General features: G+C 38.6%; 2 protein-coding genes across 2 annotated transcripts; both read right to left on the bottom strand.

The window, feature by feature from the left end:
• Positions 1 to 14,814: 14,814 nt before the first annotated feature.
• On the bottom strand, positions 14,815 to 17,494 carry LOC145127494 (uncharacterized). The gene is made up of 3 exons (XM_079062683.1): positions 16,566 to 17,494; positions 15,696 to 16,487; positions 14,815 to 15,406 (listed from the first exon to the last, which is right to left on the bottom strand). Exons 1-3 carry the CDS (start codon positions 17,492 to 17,494, stop codon positions 14,815 to 14,817), a joined length of 2,313 nt encoding a protein of 770 aa, XP_078918809.1.
• A 3,015-nt stretch (positions 17,495 to 20,509) lies between these two features.
• LOC145127493 (protein FAR1-RELATED SEQUENCE 5-like) lies at positions 20,510 to 22,665 on the bottom strand. Its single transcript, XM_079062682.1, has 5 exons — positions 22,598 to 22,665; positions 22,144 to 22,402; positions 21,544 to 21,930; positions 21,399 to 21,463; positions 20,510 to 21,038 (listed from the first exon to the last, which is right to left on the bottom strand). The coding sequence occupies exons 1-5, from the start codon at positions 22,663 to 22,665 to the stop codon at positions 20,510 to 20,512; spliced, it is 1,308 nt and encodes a 435-aa protein (XP_078918808.1).
• Between the last annotated feature and the right edge of the window lie 228 nt (positions 22,666 to 22,893).

Raw genomic sequence — 22,893 nt, 5'->3', positions numbered from 1 at the left:
GATAGACCTGAAGTAACAAACAATAGTTAAAGCGTGAATACAATAAATAAGAATATAGAGTCATATATAAAGACTCAGACCAGCGATGAGAATACACCTTAATACCCGGAATATTTTTGATCTCAAGGATTTAGATCAAATATTCCAACTAAAGTTTATATGTGCGTATATCCTATCACAATTAGGTGTAGGTGCGCAACTACATTTTATTATGATCCGATCATATGAACTATTTAATTTGGGAGTAATATTTGATAGACTAAACTCTTTGTGATCCAAAATGTATAGGAATTCGACATGGCACATTCACAAGAATGGATAATCATCGAGGATACGGATGAAGAAGAGGAAGTTTCATTCCCCATGATGGTAGGCGATCCTTACCTTTCATCCAATACCTTCTGACGATGGAGCACCTTTACCTTCCAACGAATGGGAAGAGAGTGAACCAATGGAAGAAAGCGAATCAATGGAGGAGGCAGAATCGTTGGCATCATCTTTACCACCACTGAACACTCTTTACCGTCAAGTTCCAGGAGGAGCAAAGATGAAACGCACGACACATAGATCCATACCAATATGGAAAAGGATTAAGATGAATCAGAAGGCGACATCTTCAGGAAGTCATAGAGTTCAAGATGAACCTGCACGGATCGCAGAAACCGTTGATAGGTGGGTGGCAGAAGAAAGAGCTGCTAAGATGTATGAGACTGGTCAATCATCTTGACCACATCTCCCACATTATTTTGAAGTTAACACTTTACCTCAATTGTTTGAGAAAAGTGTGAAAATTGAAGATAAGATGGAAATTGTCGAAGGAAGGGCTACTCATCTCTTTGGAAGAGTACGAAGGCTAGAAGGACAAAGGAAGAACGCACGGGAAGTCTTGAGCAGAGAACTCAAGCACTTGAGGAGCAAGTGGTTAATGTCACTGACGTGCTAGGTCATCACTTAGGTTTCTGGTAGATAAGCTAAAACTAGTGGTTGTGTAAATAGAGAAATCAGACTAGTTAAGGCAAGAAGAGTAAAGTTTATAGCAAGGATGTAGAAAACCTTCAAAATTTTGCAATGTTTATAGAAACGTTTCTCTTATAAGCCTAAATAAACTGATGTAACCACTGGTAATAATGAGAAGCATATATTACAGTAATCATTGTGTTATCCATTATGTTTTACACTTTGAAGAATAATTGAAGTATTTAGTACTCTTGTATTAAATGACTAACAAAACTCATAAAATTCTTATTATTTATAATAGGAACTAAAACAAAATGCCTAGAAGGAGTAGTGCTCGGCTAAACCCTAACCAACGATCAGCACCACAACAACAACCACCAGAACCAAGCCCCCCAATAAGTACAACACAACTGGAAGAAATCATAGCTCAAAGAAATGTTGCGGCTCAATCTAATGTCACAAGAGATGGAGTTAGAAATGAAAGCCATGTAAGGACCGCTAGAACATGTACCTACAAAGACTTTATGAATTGCAGGCCAAAAGGCTTTCATGGAAATGAAGGGGTAGTTAATTTGACTAGGTGGATAGAAAAGACAGAGTCCGTCTTTCAAATAAGCTTCTGTCCAGACGACTGTAAAGTACGATTTGAAGCATGTACTTTCGCTGATGCAGCACTTACATGGTGGAACATCCATGTGAATACAATGGGAATTGATACTGCAAATTCCATGAAATGGGAAGAGCTAAAAATGATGCTAGTAGAAGAGTATTGTCCTAGGGAGGAGATAAATAAACTGGAACAAGAATTGTGGACCCTAACCATGAAGGGTTCAGAGATAAAAGCTTATACCGCTAGATTTAATGATCTTGCAGTAATGTGTCCAGCACTTGTAACCCCTGAATATAAGAAGATTGAGCTATATATATGGGGTTTAGCATCGCAAATCAAAGGCATGCTGATCACATCAAAGCCTACGACCTATGACAACACCAAGAGAATAGCTCATCAGCTAACCCTCACAGAGATCCAAGGAACAGAAGTGGTCTCAAAGGCTGAGTCTTCCAAATATGGAACAAACAAGCACAAGGTTATTAGGAAGAATCCCAAACAATCATCTGAGAAAAGACAAGAAGTGGCAACCAATTATGCAGCCACGACAACAGTACCCACGCAACCAAAATCTTCATGGTGTAATCAGTGCAACCGTCATCATCCAGGTGACTGTTTTGTCTGCACGAAGTGCAAGAAGAAGGGACATACTGCTAGTCACTGCAGGAGCACAACACCTGCAACAGTGAATCAGGGAACAAATACTGGAGCAGGCCATGGTGAAGGAAGAAAGTGATATGAGTGTGGAGAGGTCGGACATATCAAAAGAGAATGTCCAAAGTTAAGGAGTCAAGGAGGCATAGGGCGTGGCAGGCGTTCGTGATCGGAAGCAGAGAAGCTATCCAGGACCCTTTGGTCGTATCTGGTACGTTTCTCATAGATAATTTATATGCTACTATTCTCTTCGACTCTTGAGCATATAGAAGTTTTATAACTCCGACGTTTAGAAAATTGTTAAGTCATGAGTCTAGCAAATTAAAACAAATCTATGAAGTAGAAATCGCTAATGGTCAAACTGAGAGAACACATGAAATCTTAGAAAACTGTCTGTTAACTCTTAATAACTACCTTTTTCACGTCAACCTCATGCCAATGCCTATCGGTAGTTTTGATGTCATAATTGGCATGGATTAGTTATCTTCACACCACGCCAAAATTCTATGTCATGAGAAAGCCATACGACTACCCTTACCAAATGGCGAAGCCCTGATTATCTATGGTGATAAATCTGGGAAGAACCTCAAAGTCATCTCTTGTACTAAGACCCAGAAATATCTACATAAGAAATGTAGCGCATTCTTAGCCCACATTGTAGATAAGAAGAGAAAGAAAAATTAAATCAAGGACATACCTCAAGTATGTGATTTCTCTGACGTGTTTCCTGAAGATCTACCTGGAATACCTCCCGTCCGACAAGTCGAGTTTCGAATCGACTTAATTCCAGGAGCAGCACCAATAGCGAAATCTCCTTATCGGTTGGCTCCATCCGAAATGCAAGAATTGTCTAGCCAACTACAAGAACTTCGTGAAAAAGGATTTATCCGACCAAGTTTTTCACCTTGGGGAGCACCAATCTTGTTTTTCAAGAAGAAGGACGGATCCTTTCAAATGTATATTGATTATCGGGAACTAAATAAGCTAACGATCAAAAATCGTTACCCGCTTCCAAGAGTTGATGATCTATTCGATCAACTGCAAGGATCCAGCTACTACTCAAAGATAGATCTCAGATCAGGATACCATCAACTCAGAGTACAAGAAGACAACATTCCAAAAACAGCATTTAGAACTCGTTATGGTCATTATGAGTTCTTAGTTATGTCTTTTGGATTGACCAATGCCCCAACAGTGTTTATGGATCTCATGAATCGTGTTTGCAAACCATACTTGGATAAATTCGTGATCGTATTTATCAATGATATATTGATATATTCACGAACCAAGGAAGAACATGGTCAACACCTGCAAATAATCTTGGAACTACTAAGAAAAGAAAAGTTGTACGCCAAATTCTCCAAATGTGAGTTTTGGATTAGAGAAGTACAATTTTTAGGTCATGTAGTTAGCAACGAAGGAATTCATGTTGACCCATCCAAAGTTGAAGCAATCAGGAATTGGGAAGCACCAAAGACACCAACAGAAGTGCGTCAATTCCTAGGACTTGCTGGCTATTACCGCAGATTCATAGAGAATTTCTCCAAAATAGCCAAGCCGCTTACAACACTAACCCAGAAGGATACGAAGTTCAACTAGGAAGACAAACAAGAAGTTGCTTTTCAGAAACTGAAGCAAATGTTGTGTAGTGCACCAATCCTATCCCTTCCAGATGGGACAAAAGATTTCTTCATATACTGCGACGCATCAAATCAAGGATTGGGATGTGTGTTGATGCAAAGAGGAAAAGTTATCGCTTATGCATCACGGCAACTTAAGGTGCATGAGAATAATTACACTACCCATGATCTTGAATTGGGAGCTGTAGTTTTTGCATTAAAAATTTGGAGACATTACTTATACGGTACTAAGTGTACTATTTTTACCGACCACAAGAGTCTCCAGCACATCTTCAACCAAAAAGATCTTGATATGAGACAACGAAGATGGGTCGAATTGTTGAATGATTACGAATGTGAGATTCGTTATCATCCCGGAAAGGCAAACGTGGTAGCAGATGCCTTGAGCCGGAAAGAATATATTAAACCCCGACGGGTACGAGCATTAACTATAACTATCCATTCTAACTTTATCGCACAAATTAGAGAAGCTCAACTTGAGGCTCTAAAAGAAGAAAACATCAAGAACGAAGCTTTGAAAGGAATGGAAAAGCAACTTATACAAAAAGATGACGGAACGCGACACTTTATGAACCGAATTTGGACGCCTAAGTTCGGTGGAGTCAGGGACTTGGTCTTAGAAGAAGCCCACAAGTCCAAATATTTTGTGCATCCAGGCTCTGACAAAATGTACTTAGATTTAAAAGTACATTATTGGTGGCCAAACATGAAGGCAGAAATTGCTACTTATGTGAGCAAATGTTTGACTTGTTTTAGAGTAAAGGCAGAACATCAAAAGCCTTCAGGTTTACTTCAACAACCGGAAATACCTGAATGGAAATGGGAGAAGATATCAATGGATTTCATCACTAAGTTACCTAAAACTCCTAGTGGGTTCGACACTATTTGGGTAATAGTCGATAGATTGACTAAGTCCGCCCATTTCTTACCAATTAAGGAGAACAACAAGATGGAGAAGCTGACTAGAGTTTATCTTAAGGAAATTGTCAGATTGCATGGAGTTCCAAATTCTATTATTTCTGACTGAGATAGTAGATTCACTTCACGGTTTTGGCAATTTTTACAAAAATCCTTAGGAACACGTCTAGATATGAGTACAGCTTACCATCCATAGAGTGATGGTCAGAGTGAGAGAACCATTCAGACTTTAGAATATATGCTCCAAGCTTGTGTAATAGACTTTGGAAATGCGTGGGATACTCATTTACCGTTAATTGAGTTTTCCTACAACAATAGTCATCACACCAGCATCAAGGCTGCACCGTTTGAGGCTCTTTATGGACGAAAATGTTGTTCCCCAATATGTTGGGCAGAAGTTGGAGATACGCAGATGGCCAGAGAACGTACAGGCGATACCTTACGTACTGGACCAGAAATAATCCACGAGACAACTGAAAAGATCGTGCAAATTAAGGATCGATTAAAGGTTGCACGTGATCGTCAAAAGAGTTATGCTGACGTAAGACGTAAGCCTTTAGAATTCCAAGTTGGAGATAAAGTAATGTTGAAGGTCTCTCCTTGGAAAGGCGTAATTCGATTCGGGAAACGAGGCAAACTAAACCCACGGTATATAGGACCTTTTAAATTCTAGCAAGAATTGGTTCTGTCGCATACCAACTCAAGGTGCCTCAAGAACTAAGTAATGTGCACGATGTTTTTCACGTATCAAACCTCAAAAGATGTCTATCTGATGACACTCTTGTTATACCTCTCGAAGAGATACAAGTCAATACGAAACTCAACTTTCTAGATGAACCTGTTGAGATCATGGATCGAGAAGTCAAACGATTAAAGCAAAGTCGTATTCCCATAGTGAAAGTTCGATGGAACTCTTTACGAGGACCTGAATTTACCTGGGAACGTGAAGATCAGATGAAAGAAAAATACCCCCACTATTTGACAAAACCCCATCCATAAGATAAATTTCGGGACGAAATTATTCTAACGGGGGGAGAATGTAACACCAGTCAAAATAGGTCAATAGACAATCACATGTGATTATGCCAATCATGTAATGTGATTTTGTTAAACTAGTAATGTGATAAGATTGCTATGTAGTTCATGATAAATTCTAATACAAATATGAACTTTCTTTATGATACAACTCAAAGTATACGTCCATACGATTCCAAAAATATAGAGAACGTCTGAATCTGACTTCGCATGAAGAAGTTATGATAAACCGAACACTATAAATCTCTATAATAAGATGAATTTAAAATATACTTAGAATTAGCTATTAGAGTCTAAAAGAGAATTGTAGTACTCGTAAATACCTACGTGTGGATATAAAGAACGTCAAAAACGGAGTTCATATGCAAAAGTTACGACCTTCCGAAGATACAGCTATCAGAAACCCTAATCTGACTAAACTCACGAGGTGAGGAGTCATTTTGCCACATCTCGGAATCTAGAAGGTGTGACGAGGCTACGAGGGGATAAGATCCAAACTCACGACGTGAGCAAGGATTGATTCACGTCGTGAGGAGTCAAAGGGACACCATCCGAAGCTAGGGACGCAAATGGAAAGTCTACGAGGTGACCAGCCATGACTCACGACGTGAGTCTTATAAAACTCACGACGTGAGGGCCAAAAATCTTACTATAAATAGCAGGTCCGACTTCAGCTATTTGTACACCTGAACTTCTTCCCTTTCTCTCATTTGCTGAAGCCCTCTTGCATCCCGAGCCCCGACGACCTCGTACCGCTGACCGTTTCTGCTTAGATTACATAAAATCACGCTACTAGGGTGAGTTTCACGGCCCCACTTTCTAATATTTTGGGGGAAAACGCATGCTAAATATTATATATACGTTACTATTATGTCTATATGATAGTATATTAGTATCAACGTAGATAGTTATAATAATCGGGATATAGTTGTTCTAAATATAATATTTTGAATATATACAACTATTATCAATTTGTTAGCATGTTATTATACTAATTTAGATCTTGAGTTATACTTAGGATTCTATATATATGTTGTGTGCGATATAGTTCCGAAGTTGTATTCGGAAGTTCTATATGTTAATTTATAAAGTATGTGTTATTATTGGTTTTATGTCAAGATAAAACCTGGTTTTACTTCAAGTTATAGCTGTTATACTGCCTAAATGTTATGAAGTTAGGAGTAATGTTTAAAAGCATAGTCTAGTAACTTAGGGTTTTAGACATGAAAATGCTTTTGTTGTTAGAGCTATAGGAAGCCGTCGAAGTCTACATGAGTAATTGTATTCATCAACTAAGATTGGGGATCTTAGCGGAAATCCTATGAACTGTAACCGTTAATCCCGTGTGAGCGAGGAAGTCGTGTATAATTAGTATACGGGTTGACCACCCCACTTGTGACTGTTAGCTACAGTCAACCATAAGCAATTGACGAACTATCCTTTTACTTGTTATTGTTCCGGCGTCGATGAAGCGTACGGTGTTGTCCTCATGGAAATCATGAGTGGGTTGTCCTCATGGAAATCATGAGTGGGTTTTATCAGAGGTATTATGTCATAGCAGCGGTTACAGGCTCATGGTAGCAAATTGTTAGAAACATTATACTTTGTCGTATACAAGTATTAATGTTAAGTATAAGTTTCCCCCTACTTATACCTTAGGTTTAAGGAATGTTTAGGTATAATACTTAATTGATAAGTAAACTATTATACCTAATATACATACTAAATGTTGGAGAGTCAAAAATGATACTTTCAAAACCATACTTTTGAACGTGGAAAATGTATTATTTTTATATGGAGTCAAAACCTATGGACTCACCAACTTTATGTTGACATATTTTAAAATGCATGTGTTTTCAGGAACTTGAAAGGCTGGTATGTATTCGAACAGGGAGAAGTTTTACTATTACCTTTCTGTTCATTAAGAAGTATGCCATAGTCGGATATTACGTAATAAGTACTAGGAAAACAATAATGTAACTTTCAATCATCAATAAAGGTATGTATTTTCTATAGTACTGTTCAATGTATGTTATATAACTGTGATACGAAGAATGACGTTACACCACCCGGTGTTTCCGTCGATGGCTGGGGGTGTGACACAAATGCTTTCACTACCATGTTGGAGGAAATGTTTTTATGATTGTGTGAAGCAAAACTAAAACAAAAATCATTTGTTGCTTGCTAATTTGAGGATCCTTTACTTAATCAAGAAATTAGCCAACTAATCACCACAAACATATTTAAACTCATGAATAAAAACATACAAGTAGTGATAAGATATTAAAACACAAAACATTCCCATAAAGATTTAAGAACAAGTTTATGGATTCTTCACCATTCAACAAAAGTTCAAAGGATTCAACAAAAGTCAACCAAGTTTTGTTTAGCCAAGCATGGCTAAACTCAAAGAAACAAAGTTAGAAAAGATTTTACCAAACATTCTACAAGATTCAAGAGCAAAAATGATGAAGTTCTTGAGGGTTCTTGGCCTTCAAAGTGCTCCAAAACTCCAGAGAGAATGTTCAATTTTCGGATGTGCGAGAGTCTCCAAAAGATGGGCACCAACCTTCCTCAAATAGCCTTCCAAATGAAATTCTGAAATTGCCCCTACAGTGTTGTGCGCGACCCGCGTGATGTTGCGCGGGTGGGTTGCACGGGTGGTGCCGGATATGGCTTCATTGAGTTTTTGGGCCTCCAAAGCATATCCTACTGGCCCAGTTCGAGCCCACTAAGCTTGTAGTCCATAATTCTTCATGTTTTCTTCAATTTAAGCCCAAGATGACTATTCCAAATGATCCATAGCTCACGTAATCAACCGATCATTAATCTCCACATGCTCGAATATTCTTCCAGTGCTTGCAAATTCAAACTTTATTTTCTCCAAGCCTTCAAATAATCATCAAGCCCGCTCCATGCATCAACTTCCATTATTATAAAGCCCAAGATCCTTGACATCCTCTAAGTCCAATCGCTTACTAAAGATCCCACTCCGCTAATCTCCTTAAAATCTGCAATTAAGCTCACAAAACTAAAAAGTACCCGAAATGGCCATAAAATAACAAAAAGAAAAATATGCATGGAAATTAACTAAATTATGGATGAAATATGCTAAAATAAACTATAAAAAGAAGTAAATAAAATGAAACTATCAAATCACCCCAAGCTTAAACCTTACTTGTCCTCAAGTAAGACAAGACTAAAATGAACTCGGGATGAACTAACCTAAGAAAAATAAAAAGAATGGACAGAACTGCGGAACTTGATCACCGTTAGTCAACATGGTCAGAATTGATCTTGCTATTATCTCATGACTTTTTCATCCGATGACAATGGAACCATAAACCACAGCTAGGACAACTCCTCTAGGTGAGTAAGGAGGGATGGTCAATCGCAGCCCTAATGGAACATGCATATAATGAAGAACATTTGTAGTAGGGAGAAAGCAGCTGGATGGGATCGTATGGAGCTCTTATTTTAAGTATACACTCTTATCACGAAAGTTGCGTGATCTCACATTTGTCGGCCACTCTCAAGTATGATTGGGTTTCATCGCTCGGGCACCGTTGTAGGAATCCGTTCACTAAGTGTTGGCCCAAACCTCTCGTAGTATCCGACTCGACAGTCTCCCTAACATCACCAATTTGCGAAGAAAAAAAAACTCAATCTATATACAACAAAAATTTCCTAAATAAATGAGTATCAATTGTCGGGTGACCAAAATGTACGAAAATTTGTTCAATAATTGAACCGGTCACCCATCCAAGATAATTGCGGCTTGGAATCTGCTCGGGATTTTTTTTAACATGAAGATAATGCATTAACATATTGAATTTCTTTTTTTTTCTTTTTATCAAGAAAACTTTTTGACTCAAAATTTGGTTCCCAAAAGTATGTAAATGGAACCGAGAGGGTAATAATATGATCTGAATGGTCTAAATGTGAAAATGACCATGTGTGGAGCGTAAAGATGTAAGCTCCTTTTCAAACTTGCGATTTTTCAAAAATAATGTAAATGTCCAAATGTGGACTAAAAGTCTCTCTAAAATCCTAAGAAAAACGCAAAAATAATATGTTGATGCAAGGAGACCAGATATAGATTCTACTCGGGGACAAGCATAAGTGCTTTATCCTAACAGTTCAAACATGATCAAGTGTGATCCTCTCGGCGGTATTGACCGCAGGGCTAAAAACATCCATTCATATAGTATATCCTACAGTTGTTAGTATTGCATGCATAATTCTTCATGAAACTACCTGGCCATGATCACTCACCCCTTTAAGCTTCCAGCATATGATCCCAAGTATGAAGTCCCAAACTGCAGCTAGTGGTCCCGGTTCGATGGGTGAGATAGCAACAAGATCCTGGACCAATAATGATACAATAACTGTGAACCTGTTCCATGGCATCCAATGGGGGTGAGAATAAACATACAACAAAAATGCATGAATGTTAATGCCCTAAGCTAAATGTTATGCAAAAATAAAAAGTAGAAAAGAAGAAAATCAAATCTTTTTGGAATTTTATAAAATAAAAAAAATGAATGCAAAGTAGCTTAAAACTAAAATGTTATGCAACCTAATTAAAAAATGCATGAAAAAAGTAAAAGGAAATACCTCACCCCAAGCTTAAGAACAAGCATTGTCCTCAATGCTAAAGGTAAGGCCAGAAATGACCTAAATCGGAGGATCGGGCAGCGGGAAATGCCCGTGGCGATAATGGTAATTCCACATATCCTGGACCTGGCGGAAAGTGAGTGGGAAATACTGCTCCAGTCGACTAACGCGTGTTGCCACATCTTGGATGGCTTGGGTGATCTCCTGAGTTTGAGTGTCGATACGCTGAACCGTGGAGAACATTGTGGCAAACTGGTCAAAGAATGCAGGGGGAAGTATGATGGGATCCCGTGTCCCCCCTGCTGTTGCGGCTAGTCAAAATGGTGTGGAGGGGCCTGGAGGTGGTCATGCTGATACATCGGCTGCTACACCGGAGGCTGGTCAAAATGGTCTTCAGCCTCAGGCATCTCATCTTCCTCTTCGTCATCTTCTTCCTCTGGTTCCTCGACATTGTCACCCACATCATCGCCGAATTCTGGAAATACACCTGCTTGGGTCAACTGATCTGGAGGAAGCCAAGTGTCGGGGTCGTCTGGTTCGAATGAAGAACCGATCCAACTTGGAAAGATGTAAACTGGGGTTTTGTCAGAGTCTAGAAAAATGTACTTGTGGGTTCCATCCGAATGAGAGCATCACAGTCTAGCAGGTAGTGGGGTGGGGTATCGACGGGTATGTACTTGGGGGCAGGGAAGTCTAGGCCGATGGCTCGACCAATGATCGTGATAAGTCCTCCGATGAAAATTTCCCCCGTAGTGCGTTGACGTATTGAGTCGCATTTGTCTAAAAAGAAGGCTGAAAAACTGAGGGAGAGTCCATGCCTCATGCTTCTGAGGAAAAATAGCTCACATTTGTTGATCTGACCAGGCTCGAGGTGCCCGAAGATGCTTGTCGTGAGAATTCGGTAAGCAATTCGCCAGCAGGGATGAACGATGTGCTTGGCTCGCTGTCGGCTTGGGTTGAAGGTAGTGAGACCGTAAATTTGCATCCAAAAGCGTGCATCCGGGTTACGCAAAAAATCTTGGTACGCTTGATGTTGGGGGTAGGTGCATTCTGGATCGGAAACACCCATGATGCAATCAAGCTTTGTGTATGTGAGCCTATGGTGCTCCCCTTTCAACTGGAATGTGAGGACTCTCGTCGCATCGTCTCGTGCATATGTGCTAAGAAATTCCATTGTGGGTTCCTCGTAAAATCTGTCACAGAGTCTAAGAAAACCACGCCAACTCATTTTTTGGAACAAAAATGATACGCCATCGTGCACCCCAAGCTTTTTCATGGACTTTCTATGGTAGAATTTTGTCGGCCGGATTGTGCGACCCCGAAGGTTGGAGCGATAAGCTTTGATATCAGCATTGGTGAGGGAAGGATCTCTTCCCTCTTGTCCTCCCTTTTTGCGTTTACCGGCTGCTTTGCGTGATGGACCGGCGACATCCTTTTGCGGGTTAGGATCAATGGATGATCCATGGGATCGTGACTGAGTTGTAGTTTTGCCCATTTTTAAGACCTACAATATCAAAAACAATTCACCAAAGTAACCCCTCACCTCACCACTCTCAAATTAATGCAACTGTTTTTAAACCGAACACAAAAATCCCAATAAATAATTGAACCCAACTTTTTGACAATTCAAAATAGTTTCAAACAACACCACTCGGTTCCATTTGACAATTTTAACAAAAACTCAGCAACATTTCTAGTCAAAATGAACAAACCCCAACCAAAGTTTAAACATTTTTAAGCAAATTCCCAAACAAATTAACCAATTTTTCTAAGTAAATCGGGCAATAACTAACGATCCTAGGCAATTTTCAAAGCATGATTGGTTGCAATTATCGTATTAGAACAATGCAATGTAATAAAAACCAAGGAAAGAAGATACCCGAATCAATCGTTTCGTCCCAAAAATTAAACTTGAACCCGAAATCCGCTACCATGCACCCCAAGCTTTGTGGTTGTTCGTGGGTGCCAAAATGCAAGACTTTTTCACTAAAACAATAATTTCAACTTGATTTTTGCGAAAAATCTGGCGGCGGCTCGTGGTGGCTCAAAATTTCCGATGAATTTTTTGGTGAGATTTTGAGGTTTTGTTCGGTGGGATGTATAGAGCTTGGAAAAAGAAACACTTTGGTGGTGTCGGAATCGTGAGAGGTGGCCGGACTTTGCCGGAAGATGGCTGGAAAGCGGCGAGGTGGGTGGTGGTGGTGCCCCTAATTCCGGCGGTGGACCGGAGGAAATTTTGGGTGGGGTTTTAGAGAATGAAAAATGGTGAAGAATGGCGGTGGTCTCGCCAGATTCCGACTGGTAGAACTCCGGGAAATCGAATTTTAGTGAGAGGTGGGTGTTTGTGTTCTTGAGAGTTTGAGAGAAAAATGGTGGGATTTGTTAGGGTTGAATGAAGATGATGAAATGCTGGAAGTTTTAATCCATGGTCAAGTTCTGGTCAACAAAATTCAATGTTAGTCAACTCATTAATCCACCTGGTCAACAGAAGTCAAAGTTGGTCAACAAAAATAAGGCATGGTCGTCAGGCAGCACACGGGTTGCGTAGGGGGTGGGGGACGCGGGTCACGCAACCTATGCAGTTACGAGCTATGTTTGTGTCGCAAGTTGGAGTCCGGCCGTGCACACCAGCTGCGCATTCGTGCGCGGGTCGCGCAACCTGCAGCTCCAGGTTCTCGATTTTTCTCCGTTTTCTTCCGTTTCTTCACTAGTTTTTGCCTTGGAAGGTCCCAAACATCTAAAAACTCTTGAATGCTTCAAATTTAACTCCAAAAGAGACATCAAAAACATCTTCAAAACTTCTTTATTCGAATGTGATAACATGAAAACATAATGCTTTCCAAAAATGCCCATCTTTAACGTCTTCGGCGAGACGTCTTCCTTGCTTGCTTCAACACCTCGGGACATCCAAATGGATGATTTCAAGAGCATTAGAATTGAAACCTTCATAGAATGGCTTCAAACGGTTCCCATTGACTTTGAAAATTTGTCCCGTCTCTTCACTTTGGATTTCCACCGCCCCATGGTCAAAGGTCTTTATCACAATAAAGGGCCCAATCTATCTTGACCTTAGCTTCCCGGAAATAACTTCAATCGTGAATGGTAAAGTAAGACCCTATGCCCCGGTTCAAAATGCTTCCGGGTGATGAACTTGTCGTGGAAGAGCTTCGTTTTCTTCTTATAAATCCTTGAGTTTTCATAGGAGTCATTTCTCAATTCTTCTAGCTCTTAGAGTTGAAGCTTCCTATGTCTTCCCGCCTCATCAATATTGTAATTGCATTGCTTGACTGCCCAAAATGCACGGTGCTCTAGTTCGACGGGTAGATGACATGGATTTCCGAAAACCAACCTAAAGGGGGACATTCTTATCGGGGTCTTGTAAGCGGTCTGATAGGCCCATAAGGCATCATCAAGCCTCAAAATCCAATCCTTCCTTGTTGGATTCACTGTTTTCTCAAGAATACTCTTCACCTCACGATTTGAAACTTCCGCCTGACCGTTCGTTTGAGGGTGGTAGGCGGTTGAGACACGATGGGTCACGTTGTACTTCTTCAACAAATCCTTCATCATCTTGTTGCATAAATGCGTCCCTCGATCACTAATCAACACCCTAGGCACACCAAATCTCACAAAGACATTAGATTTTAAAAAGTCGATAACCTTTTTGGCATCATCCGATCTTGTAGCTTTGGCCTCAACCCATTTAGAGATACAGTCAACCGCGAGTAAAATATAAACGTTGCCAAATGAGACGGGAAATGGGCCCATGAAATCAATCCCCCATACATCAAAAACTTCACAAACAAGGATGGGATTTTGTGGCATTTGGTTCTTTTGTGAAATGTTTCCCGTCCTTTGACACCGTTCATAACTTTTACAAAACATATAACAATCGCGTGACATGGTTGGCCAAAATAGTCCACACTCAAGAACTTTTCTCAAAGTTCGGCTAGGTCCGAAGTGTCCCCCACAAGCAAATTCATGACAAAATTGCAAAATGGATTGATGTTCTTGTTGGGGCACACATTGCCTAATTATTTGATCAGGACAATGTTTCCACAAATAAGGTTCATCCCACACGTAATATTTTGCATCACTTTTCAACTTATCTTTTTGAGCACGTGTGAATGTGTTGGGATACCTTTTCGTGCCCAAAAAGTTAACGATATCGGCATACCAAGGAATAGATTGAGTAAGGGAAAAGAGATGCTCATCGGGAAACTCGTCTCGCAACGGGAGAGGAGCTTCATTCGAAGTGATTCGGCTTACATGGTCGGCAACAAGGTTCTCGCATCCTCTCTTGTCCCGAATTTCCAAATCAAATTCTTGCAATAATAAGATCCACCGGATGAGTCTTGGCTTTGCATCTTTCTTTGTCATCAATTACTTGAGAGCCGCATGATCCGAATATACAATAACTTTGGTACCAAGTAGGTATTGTCTAAACTTCTCCAAAGCAAATACTATGGCCAATAGCTCCTTCTCCGTGGTAGAGTAGTTGTTTTGAGCATTGTCTAGTGTCCTTGATGCATAATAGATCACATGGGAGGCTCTTCCATTCTTTTGACCCAAAACGGTGCCAATAGCATAATTGCTTGCATCACACATGATCTCGAATGGGAGATCCCAATTTGGTGCTTGCATTATAGGAGCGGAAGTAAGCAACTCTTTGAGCTTGTCGAAAGCTTCTTTGCACGCCTCATTGAACTCGAAATCAACATCCTTTTGAAAGAGTTGGCACATCGGTCTTGTTATATTTGAAAAGTCCTTGATAAACCTTCGATAGAATCCGGCATGACCTAAAAAAGAACGAACTTCCCGAACACAAGTCGGGTAAGGTAAGCTTTGAATAACATCGATTTTTGCCTTATCTACCTGAATTCCTTTCTTTGACACAATGTGACCCAAAATAAGACCTTGACTCACCATAAAATGACATTTCTCAAAATTTAGAACCAAATTCGTTTCAATGCATCTTTTCAAAATTTTGGTGAGATTAGTCAAACATTCTTGAAACGGGTTTCCATATACCGTAAAGTTATCCATGAAAACTTCAATTATATTCTCGACATATTCCGAAAAAATACTAACCATACAACGTTAGAAAGTGGCCGGGGCATTACACAATCCAAATGGCATTCTCCGGTATGCAAAGTGTCGAATGGACATGTAAAGGTTGTCTTTTCTTGGTCTTCTGGTGCCACCGGATTTGGTGAAAACCGGAATACTCGTCGAGACAACAATAGTGAGATTTCCCAACCAACCTTTCTAACATTTGGTCAATGAAAGGCCATGGAAAATGATCTTTTCTTGTGCTTGCATTGAGTTTGCGGTAGTCAATACATACTCTCCACCCGTTTTGCACACGGGTGGGGACCATCATACCTTTGTTATTATCGTCCACCGTGATTCCCGTCTTCTTTGGCACAACTTGCATCGGGTTCACCCATTTGCTATCCGAGATTGGATAGATCATCCCCGCATCAAGAAGCTTCAATATCTCTTTCTTCACAACTTCCATCATAGGCGGGTTCAATCTTCTTTGCGCATCCCGACTTGACTTGCATTTATCTTCCATTAAAATTTTGTGCATACAAGTGGAGGGACTCAATCCCTTGATATCCGCAATCGTCCAACCCATTTCTTCTTTATGCTCCTTCAACACCTTAAGGAGTTGCTCTTCTTCAAATCCGGTCAGATGAGTTGAAATAATAACTGGAAGGGTTTCATTCTTTCCCAAATAAGCATACTTTAAGTGTTGAGGTAGGATCTTCAGTTCCAATTCGGGTGGTTGAACAAGGGATGGCGACAACTTCGTATGGGCTGGGGGCAACTCAATTTTCTTGACATCAAATCTTGTAGATTTCTTCACCTCTAAATTATTGACCAACCTCTCAACCTCCGGATCCAAGGAATAAAGCTTTAATTGCTCGGCTAGCTTCCCACAATCAACCCCCTTGCTTAAAATCATTTCCAGCACATCACCATTAGACAACTCGAACAATTCTTGAGTTATTGGCTCAACAACAGCAACAAAGTACAAAGATGAAACATCACTAGGATATCTCATGGCATCATAAATATTAAAACTTATTGTTTCACCATCAAACTCCATTGTCAAACTTCCCGCATACACATCGATCTTCGTCCTAGCCATCTTCAAAAATGGTCTCCCAAGTAAGATTAGAGCCGATTTGGAGGACACTTGCTCATCTAGATCAATCACATAGAAATCCGCCGGAAAGACCAGTTGGTTCACTTGCACCAAAACATCTTCTAAAACACCTTTAGGAAAGACACTCGATTTATCCGCAAGAGAAATTCTGACACCGGTTTCACTTAAACGCCCGACACTCAATGATTCATACACCGAATAGGGCATGACATTGATAGAAGCACCAAGATCAAGCATAGCGCTACTAAAAGTGACATCCCCAATCTTGCAAGGAACCGTAAACATTCTGGGATCTTTGCATTTGGGTGGAAGTTTCCTTTGCAAAACCGCAGATGCATTTTCATTCATTGAGATTTTCTCGTTTCCCTTCAACTTCCTCCTATTGGTACAAAGCTCTTTCAAGAAATTTGCATATCTAGGGATTTGCTTGATTGCATCAAGTAAAGTGATGCTTACTTCCACCTTTCGGAAGGTGTCTAAAATCTCTTTCTCCTCCATATTCTTCTTTGAAGTTGCAATTCGGGTGGGGAATGGCGGTTGAGTGGCTATTGGTGTCACTAGGGGAATCGTCTTCTTTGGAACTTCGGCTAGTGCATCATTCTTGACTATAGGATCCTCAATGGGAATGAACTCTATTTCTTTCTCTTCTTCCCTTGGCTTCTTCTTTGAACTACTTTCTTCGGTTTGTTTGCCACTTCTCAAGGTTACCACATTGACATTTGGGTTCTTTTCGGTTTGAGAAGGCAATTTTCCACGGGACTCCAACTTGCTTATGGATGTAACTATATCTCCCATTTGTGCTTCAAGGTTGGAGATACTAGTCCTTGTTTCTTTTTGGAATTGTTGGTTACTAGTGGCTAAGGATTTGACAATGTCTTTAAGAGACATCCCGGAGCTACTCGGTTGGGATTGAGGAGGTTGTTGGTGATGACGTGGAGGGTGCGGTTTGGGTTGATAGTGTGGTTGTGGATGTTGGTAGTGAGGTTGTTGTGGTGGGTAGGAAGGTCTAACCAATGCATTTTGAGGCAATGGTCTTGGGTTGTAGCTCATATTGGGATTTGGCTTCCAACTTGAATTGTAAGCATTTTGGTAACTGGATGGCTTGTTGTGGTAGTTTTGGAATTCTCCCATGGCATTTACATGTTCCGCATCTTCTTGGAGAATGGGACACATATCCGTAGAGTGTCCCATTGTTGCACATATCCCAAAAACCATCACTTGTGGAGTTTGTCCATAACTAACTTTTGAACAATGGATGTTAAATCTTTGATTTGAGACTCTAGATTCGATGTTCCCACTTCATTGACTTTTTGTTGAGTTTCTCTCTTCATATCTTGGCGCGGGCCAAAGTGTTGTGAATTTGCGGCTATTATGTTAAAGAGTTGTCTTGTTTGTTGTGGATTTTTGCTAAAAACATCTCCACCACTTGAGGAATCAACTAATCTTCTCTCCATTGGCAACAATCCCTCATAGAAGTGTTAGATGAGGAGTTGTTCCGGAATTTGATGTTGTGGCCAACTATAGCACAAGTTGTTGAACCTCTCCCAATAATCATGAAAATCTCATTTTGACCTTGGCAGATTCCACAAATCTCATTTCTAAGACTTGAGACTCTTGAAGCAGGATAGAACTTGTCAATAAAATCTCTTGCCATGTCAGTCCATGAGTTGATTGACCCCGGTGGAAGATAGAATAACCAATCCTTTGCTCTATCGGCCAATGAAAAGGGGAATGCCCTTAATTTTATTTGGTCATCGGTTGACCCTTGGGGCTTCATAATAGTGCAAATAATGTGGAACATCTTCAAATGTTTATGAGGGTCTTCGTTTTCTAATCCATGAAAAGTTGGAAGGTGATGAACTAAACTTGACTTCAATTCCAAACCTCCTTCCAAAACCGGGTAGTTGATACCGGTTGGAGTTTGTGTAACACCGGTTTCCATCATTTGTCTCAAAGTTCTTTCGGGAGCTTCTCCTCCGTCCTCCATTGCAATTGGTTCAATAATGGGTGGATTTTGTTTTAGGGGTGGTGTTTCGGGAATTTCTTGGCAAGGGTCGGGGCTAGAATCGGGTTCCGTGTCGCTTGATGAAGCGGTTTCAACCTCCGGATCCCCGTGAGGATTAGAATTTTGACCACGTTCTATTCTCTTTTCCTTTGCCAAACGTCTTGCTTCTTTTTCAATTTCCGGATTATAAATCAAAGCACCTGTACGTTGAGATGGGCATAGAGAAACAAATCGATTAAAAATAAACCAATCCCCGGCAACGGCACCAAAATTTGGTGGTTGTCGAGGCCAACAAAATTAATAACCCTAAATATTTTACACACTAAAATAGTGTATAGTGGTAAAGGGATCGAATCCACGGAGATTGGTTCAATTTTATAACTCTATGAAAACTCTCTTTGTGAAAATACATGTAAAATGACAATAAATTAAAAATGGGGGGTTTGGTCTTTTGAAATACTTAAAAAACTAGAATTAAACTAAGATTTAAATAGACAATTTCAACAAAAATAAGAGTTTGATGTAAAATCAATAAGGGAAGGATGGTTGACTTAAGGTTTCCTCACTTTGACTTTTGATGAACATATCATTAGAATCCAATGGTGCAATACTTGACTTAAATCCTTAATTTGGCTATAGTAATCCAAGAAGCTTGCGATTACCTATACTTTTCTTAGTTGCTAAAATGGTTAGAGAAGCTCATAACAATTTCCTTAGCCAAAGTCACAATTTCCATTAAGAATGTAATTAGTGAAAGTCAACTAGCATTAAGAGCTAAAAAGTCACCAAATCCAAGAGGAGTCAAATGCTTTCACTACCATGTTGGAGGAAATGTTTTTATGATTGTGTGAAGCAAAACTAACACAAAAATCATTTGTTGCTTGCTAATTTGAGGATCATTTACTTAATCAAGAAATTATCTAACTAATCACCACAAACACATTTAAACTCATGAATAAAAACATACAAGTAGTGATAAGATGTTAAAACACAAAACATTCCCATAAAGATTTAAGAACAAGTTCATGGATTCTTCAACATTCAACAAAAGTTCAAAGGATTCAACAAAAGTCAACCAAGTTTTGTTTAGCCAAGCATGGCTAAACTCAAAGAAACAAAGTTAGAAAAGATTTTACCAAACATTCTACAAGATTCAAGAGCAAAAATGATGAAGTTCTTGAGGGTTCTTGGCCTTCAAAGTGCTCCAAAACTCCAGAGAGAATGTTCAATTTTCGGATGTGCAAGTGTCTCCAAAAGATGGGCACCAACCTTCCTCATAAAGCCTTCCAAATGAAATTCCGAAATTTCCCCTGCAATGTTGTGCGCGACTCGCGTGCTGTTGCGCGGGTGGTGCCTGATATGGGCTTCTTTGAGTTTTTGGGCCTCCAAAGCATATCCAACTGGCCCAGTTCGAGTCCACTAAGCTTGTAGTCCATAATTCTTCATGTTTTCTTTAATTTAAGCCCAAGATGACTATTCCAAATGATCCATAGCTCACGTAATCAACCGATCATCCATCTCCACATGCTCGAATATTCTTCCATTCTTGCAAATTCAAACTTTATTTTCTCCAAGCCTTCAAATAATCATCAAGCCCGCTCCATGCATCAACTTCCATTATTATAAAACCCAAGATCCTTCACTCTAAGTCCAATCGCTTCCTAAAGATCCCACTCCGCTAATCTCCTTAAAATTTGCAATTAAGCTCACAAAACTAGAAAGTACCCGAAATGGTCATAAAATAACAAAAAGGAAAATATGCATGGAAATTAACTAAATTATGGATGAAATATGCTAAAATAAACTATAAAAAGAAGTAAATAAAATGAAACTATCAATTCATAAATGAATAAAACCAAAAAACTTTAAAAAAAATCTAAATGTCTTTTGTTGATTGATCAGCTGCAATTCTTACTGGACATGTACGTAAATTGAGGAACTTGTTTTCCACATCCTGAACACATTCTATGTTCTTTTTTAGAATTTTCATATACTACTTCACCTGCACTTGGAATTCTTTTCTTGATTCCAGAACCTTTATTGCTTTGAACTTGAGGAACATGAATATTAATCTCTTTTGGAATAGGAATAGAAACACCCATAAGCTTGCATACGACTTCACCATCCGTCTTGCTTTTCAATCCAGCAGATGTATAATCACTCTCACTCTCAAATTCCTTCAACAACATCTGTTGTTTCTCAGCAAACAAAGTCAATTTCTTTTTGTCATCTCTTACAATATCCAAACATGATTCAAAATTATAATATGAATCATTGACTAGCTTCATATTCTCACAATTCCCTGAATCAGATTGAAGAGAACTAAAACGATAATTTCTTGATATCACATCCTTTCTCCATCTTTTCAGAATGTACCTTTCAGGAATTTTTTTCACACCACATCTCATCATTATTGTAAAAGCATGTCTGCATAAAACACCCATACGCTTGAAATGTTCACAACTGCAATTTATTTCTTTCTCTTCAGCTTTTATTTCAACTTGATACAAAAACATAATAAAAAAAATGAAAAAACATTTTAAACAAAAATTACACATTTACATTCATATATGAATACTCATATATGAACAATCATATATAAGTATTCATATATGAATATTACATTCTAATCATATATAATAATACATATTCATATACGAATAATAATAAATAAATATTCATATATGAAAATGTTCTAATTTTAAAATGATAAGAATATTCATTTATATGAATATTCTCATATTCATATATAAACATTACATTTTTCATAAAAAAATTATAAATTACCTTAAATTCATTTTTAAATTCGCTTTTAGTGTTGTTGTCTTGCACAATATAAACTTCCCACCCATCTTCAATACCAACATACGAGTATGTACAGAAAAAACTTGCTTTATATATATTTCCTTTTGCACCTCAAAAAATAATGTACTTGTATAAACCATGCTTGTAGTTCTATTTCTCGAGGTGTTTGCATTTTATATGATGCTTTCTTTGATGCCTTATCAAGCTCTCGTTGAGTATTCCTTTGCTTTTGAATGGCAGTGTCGTAATTCATCATGAAATTCAAAAGTAAATTACCACTTTCTGAGTAGGTATTAAAGAATGAATTCATACTCTCTGACCTCGACGTAGTCTTCATCAACCCACACATTGCAATATCATTAAAATATCCAGGTATCCATGAATCACGTTTTGTAAACATGTCTTTAAACCATCTCGTGTCTTCCAGATTGAATTCCTTCATAAGCAAACCCCATATCACCTCAAATACATCAGGTTTCATATTAATGTCCCAAACAAGCTTCAAGATCTTTTTCTAAAGTCTATGTTCGTAAATAAATCATCTGATATCTGTATTAAAACAAAAATAATATAAACTTCTATATTTATTCATAAATGAATAAATATGAATAAGTAAAATATCAATAAATATTCATAAATGAATAAACTAATATTTGAAAAAATTATTATATTCATCTATGAATAACTAAATACTATCATACATATTTGAAATATATTAAAATAATACCTTGTTTTTCAACTTTTTCATTATATGCCACATACATAATCGGTGCTTTGAATTAGGAAAAACATTCTCAATAGCTTGTTTTATTGCAGCATCTTGATCGGTTAAAACAAGTGTTGGTTCTTTCCCATGAGTTTTAAGAAACGCTTTAAGCAACCAAGAGTAGGACTCAATGCTTTCATTGCTTAGCAAATCCGCTCCAACAATAACTGATTTTTTATGATGGTCAATAGCAGTAAATGGAACAAAAACCATTCGATACCTAACACACATAAAAAAAATGTTCATTAAAGTCAATTTTTGATGTATTCATAAGTAAATATAAAAATATTCATGTATGAATACAGTTACAGTATATTATTAGAATAATTTCAACAATAAAAATTGAACATGAAACATAAAAGTTAAAATATTCATATATGAATAAGCAATAAAAAAAGTAGATAGAATAACTTACTTGTTTGTTCGGAAAGTCGCATCAAACGAGATAACATCACTAAATTCAGCATAATATGCCTTCTCCATTTCATCAACCCAAAACATACAGTCCAAAACATTATCTTAACAATTAAACTCAAATGAGTAATTTGGATAGTGAGCTCGACAGTCATTCATTGTGTTTACTATCATTTGGGCATCTTTGTAACATATAACCATGTTGATATCTCTCCTTAAATTTTTATAGTCAACTACTTTGGGCTTTACAAACCCATACCCACCTCTCATAATTGCCCTCAACTTATGAGCCATAGT

This window comes from Lactuca virosa, chromosome 7 (assembly GCF_052849685.1).
Source record: "Lactuca virosa cultivar CGN04683 chromosome 7, Lactuca_virosa_CGN04683_v6, whole genome shotgun sequence".
Taxonomy (NCBI): Eukaryota; Viridiplantae; Streptophyta; class Magnoliopsida; order Asterales; family Asteraceae; genus Lactuca; species Lactuca virosa.
This window is presented reverse-complemented; position numbering and strand designations above follow the sequence as displayed.

What these genes read in the sequence shown, in the direction of transcription:
- LOC145127494 (XM_079062683.1), bottom strand. Translation starts at nt 17,494, where the DNA reads ATGTCTCTTAAAGACATTGTCAAATCCTTAGCCACTAGTAACCAACAA. An exon ending in GCTAGGACGAAGATCGATGT is followed by an intron (nt 16,488 to 16,565) that starts GTATGCGGGAAG and finishes GAGATATCCTAG; the next exon opens with TGATGTTTCATCTTTGTACT. An exon ending in ATTGACCAAATGTTAGAAAG is followed by an intron (nt 15,407 to 15,695) that starts GTTGGTTGGGAA and finishes AATTTTGAAAAG; the next exon opens with ATGCATTGAAACGAATTTGG.
- LOC145127493 (XM_079062682.1), bottom strand. Translation starts at nt 22,665, where the DNA reads ATGGAGAAGGCATATTATGCTGAATTTAGTGATGTTATCTCGTTTGAT. An exon ending in GCGACTTTCCGAACAAACAA is followed by an intron (nt 22,403 to 22,597) that starts GTAAGTTATTCT and finishes TATGTGTGTTAG; the next exon opens with GTATCGAATGGTTTTTGTTC. An exon ending in AATTTAAAAATGAATTTAAG is followed by an intron (nt 21,039 to 21,398) that starts GTAATTTATAAT and finishes TGTTTTATGCAG; the next exon opens with ACATGCTTTTACAATAATGA.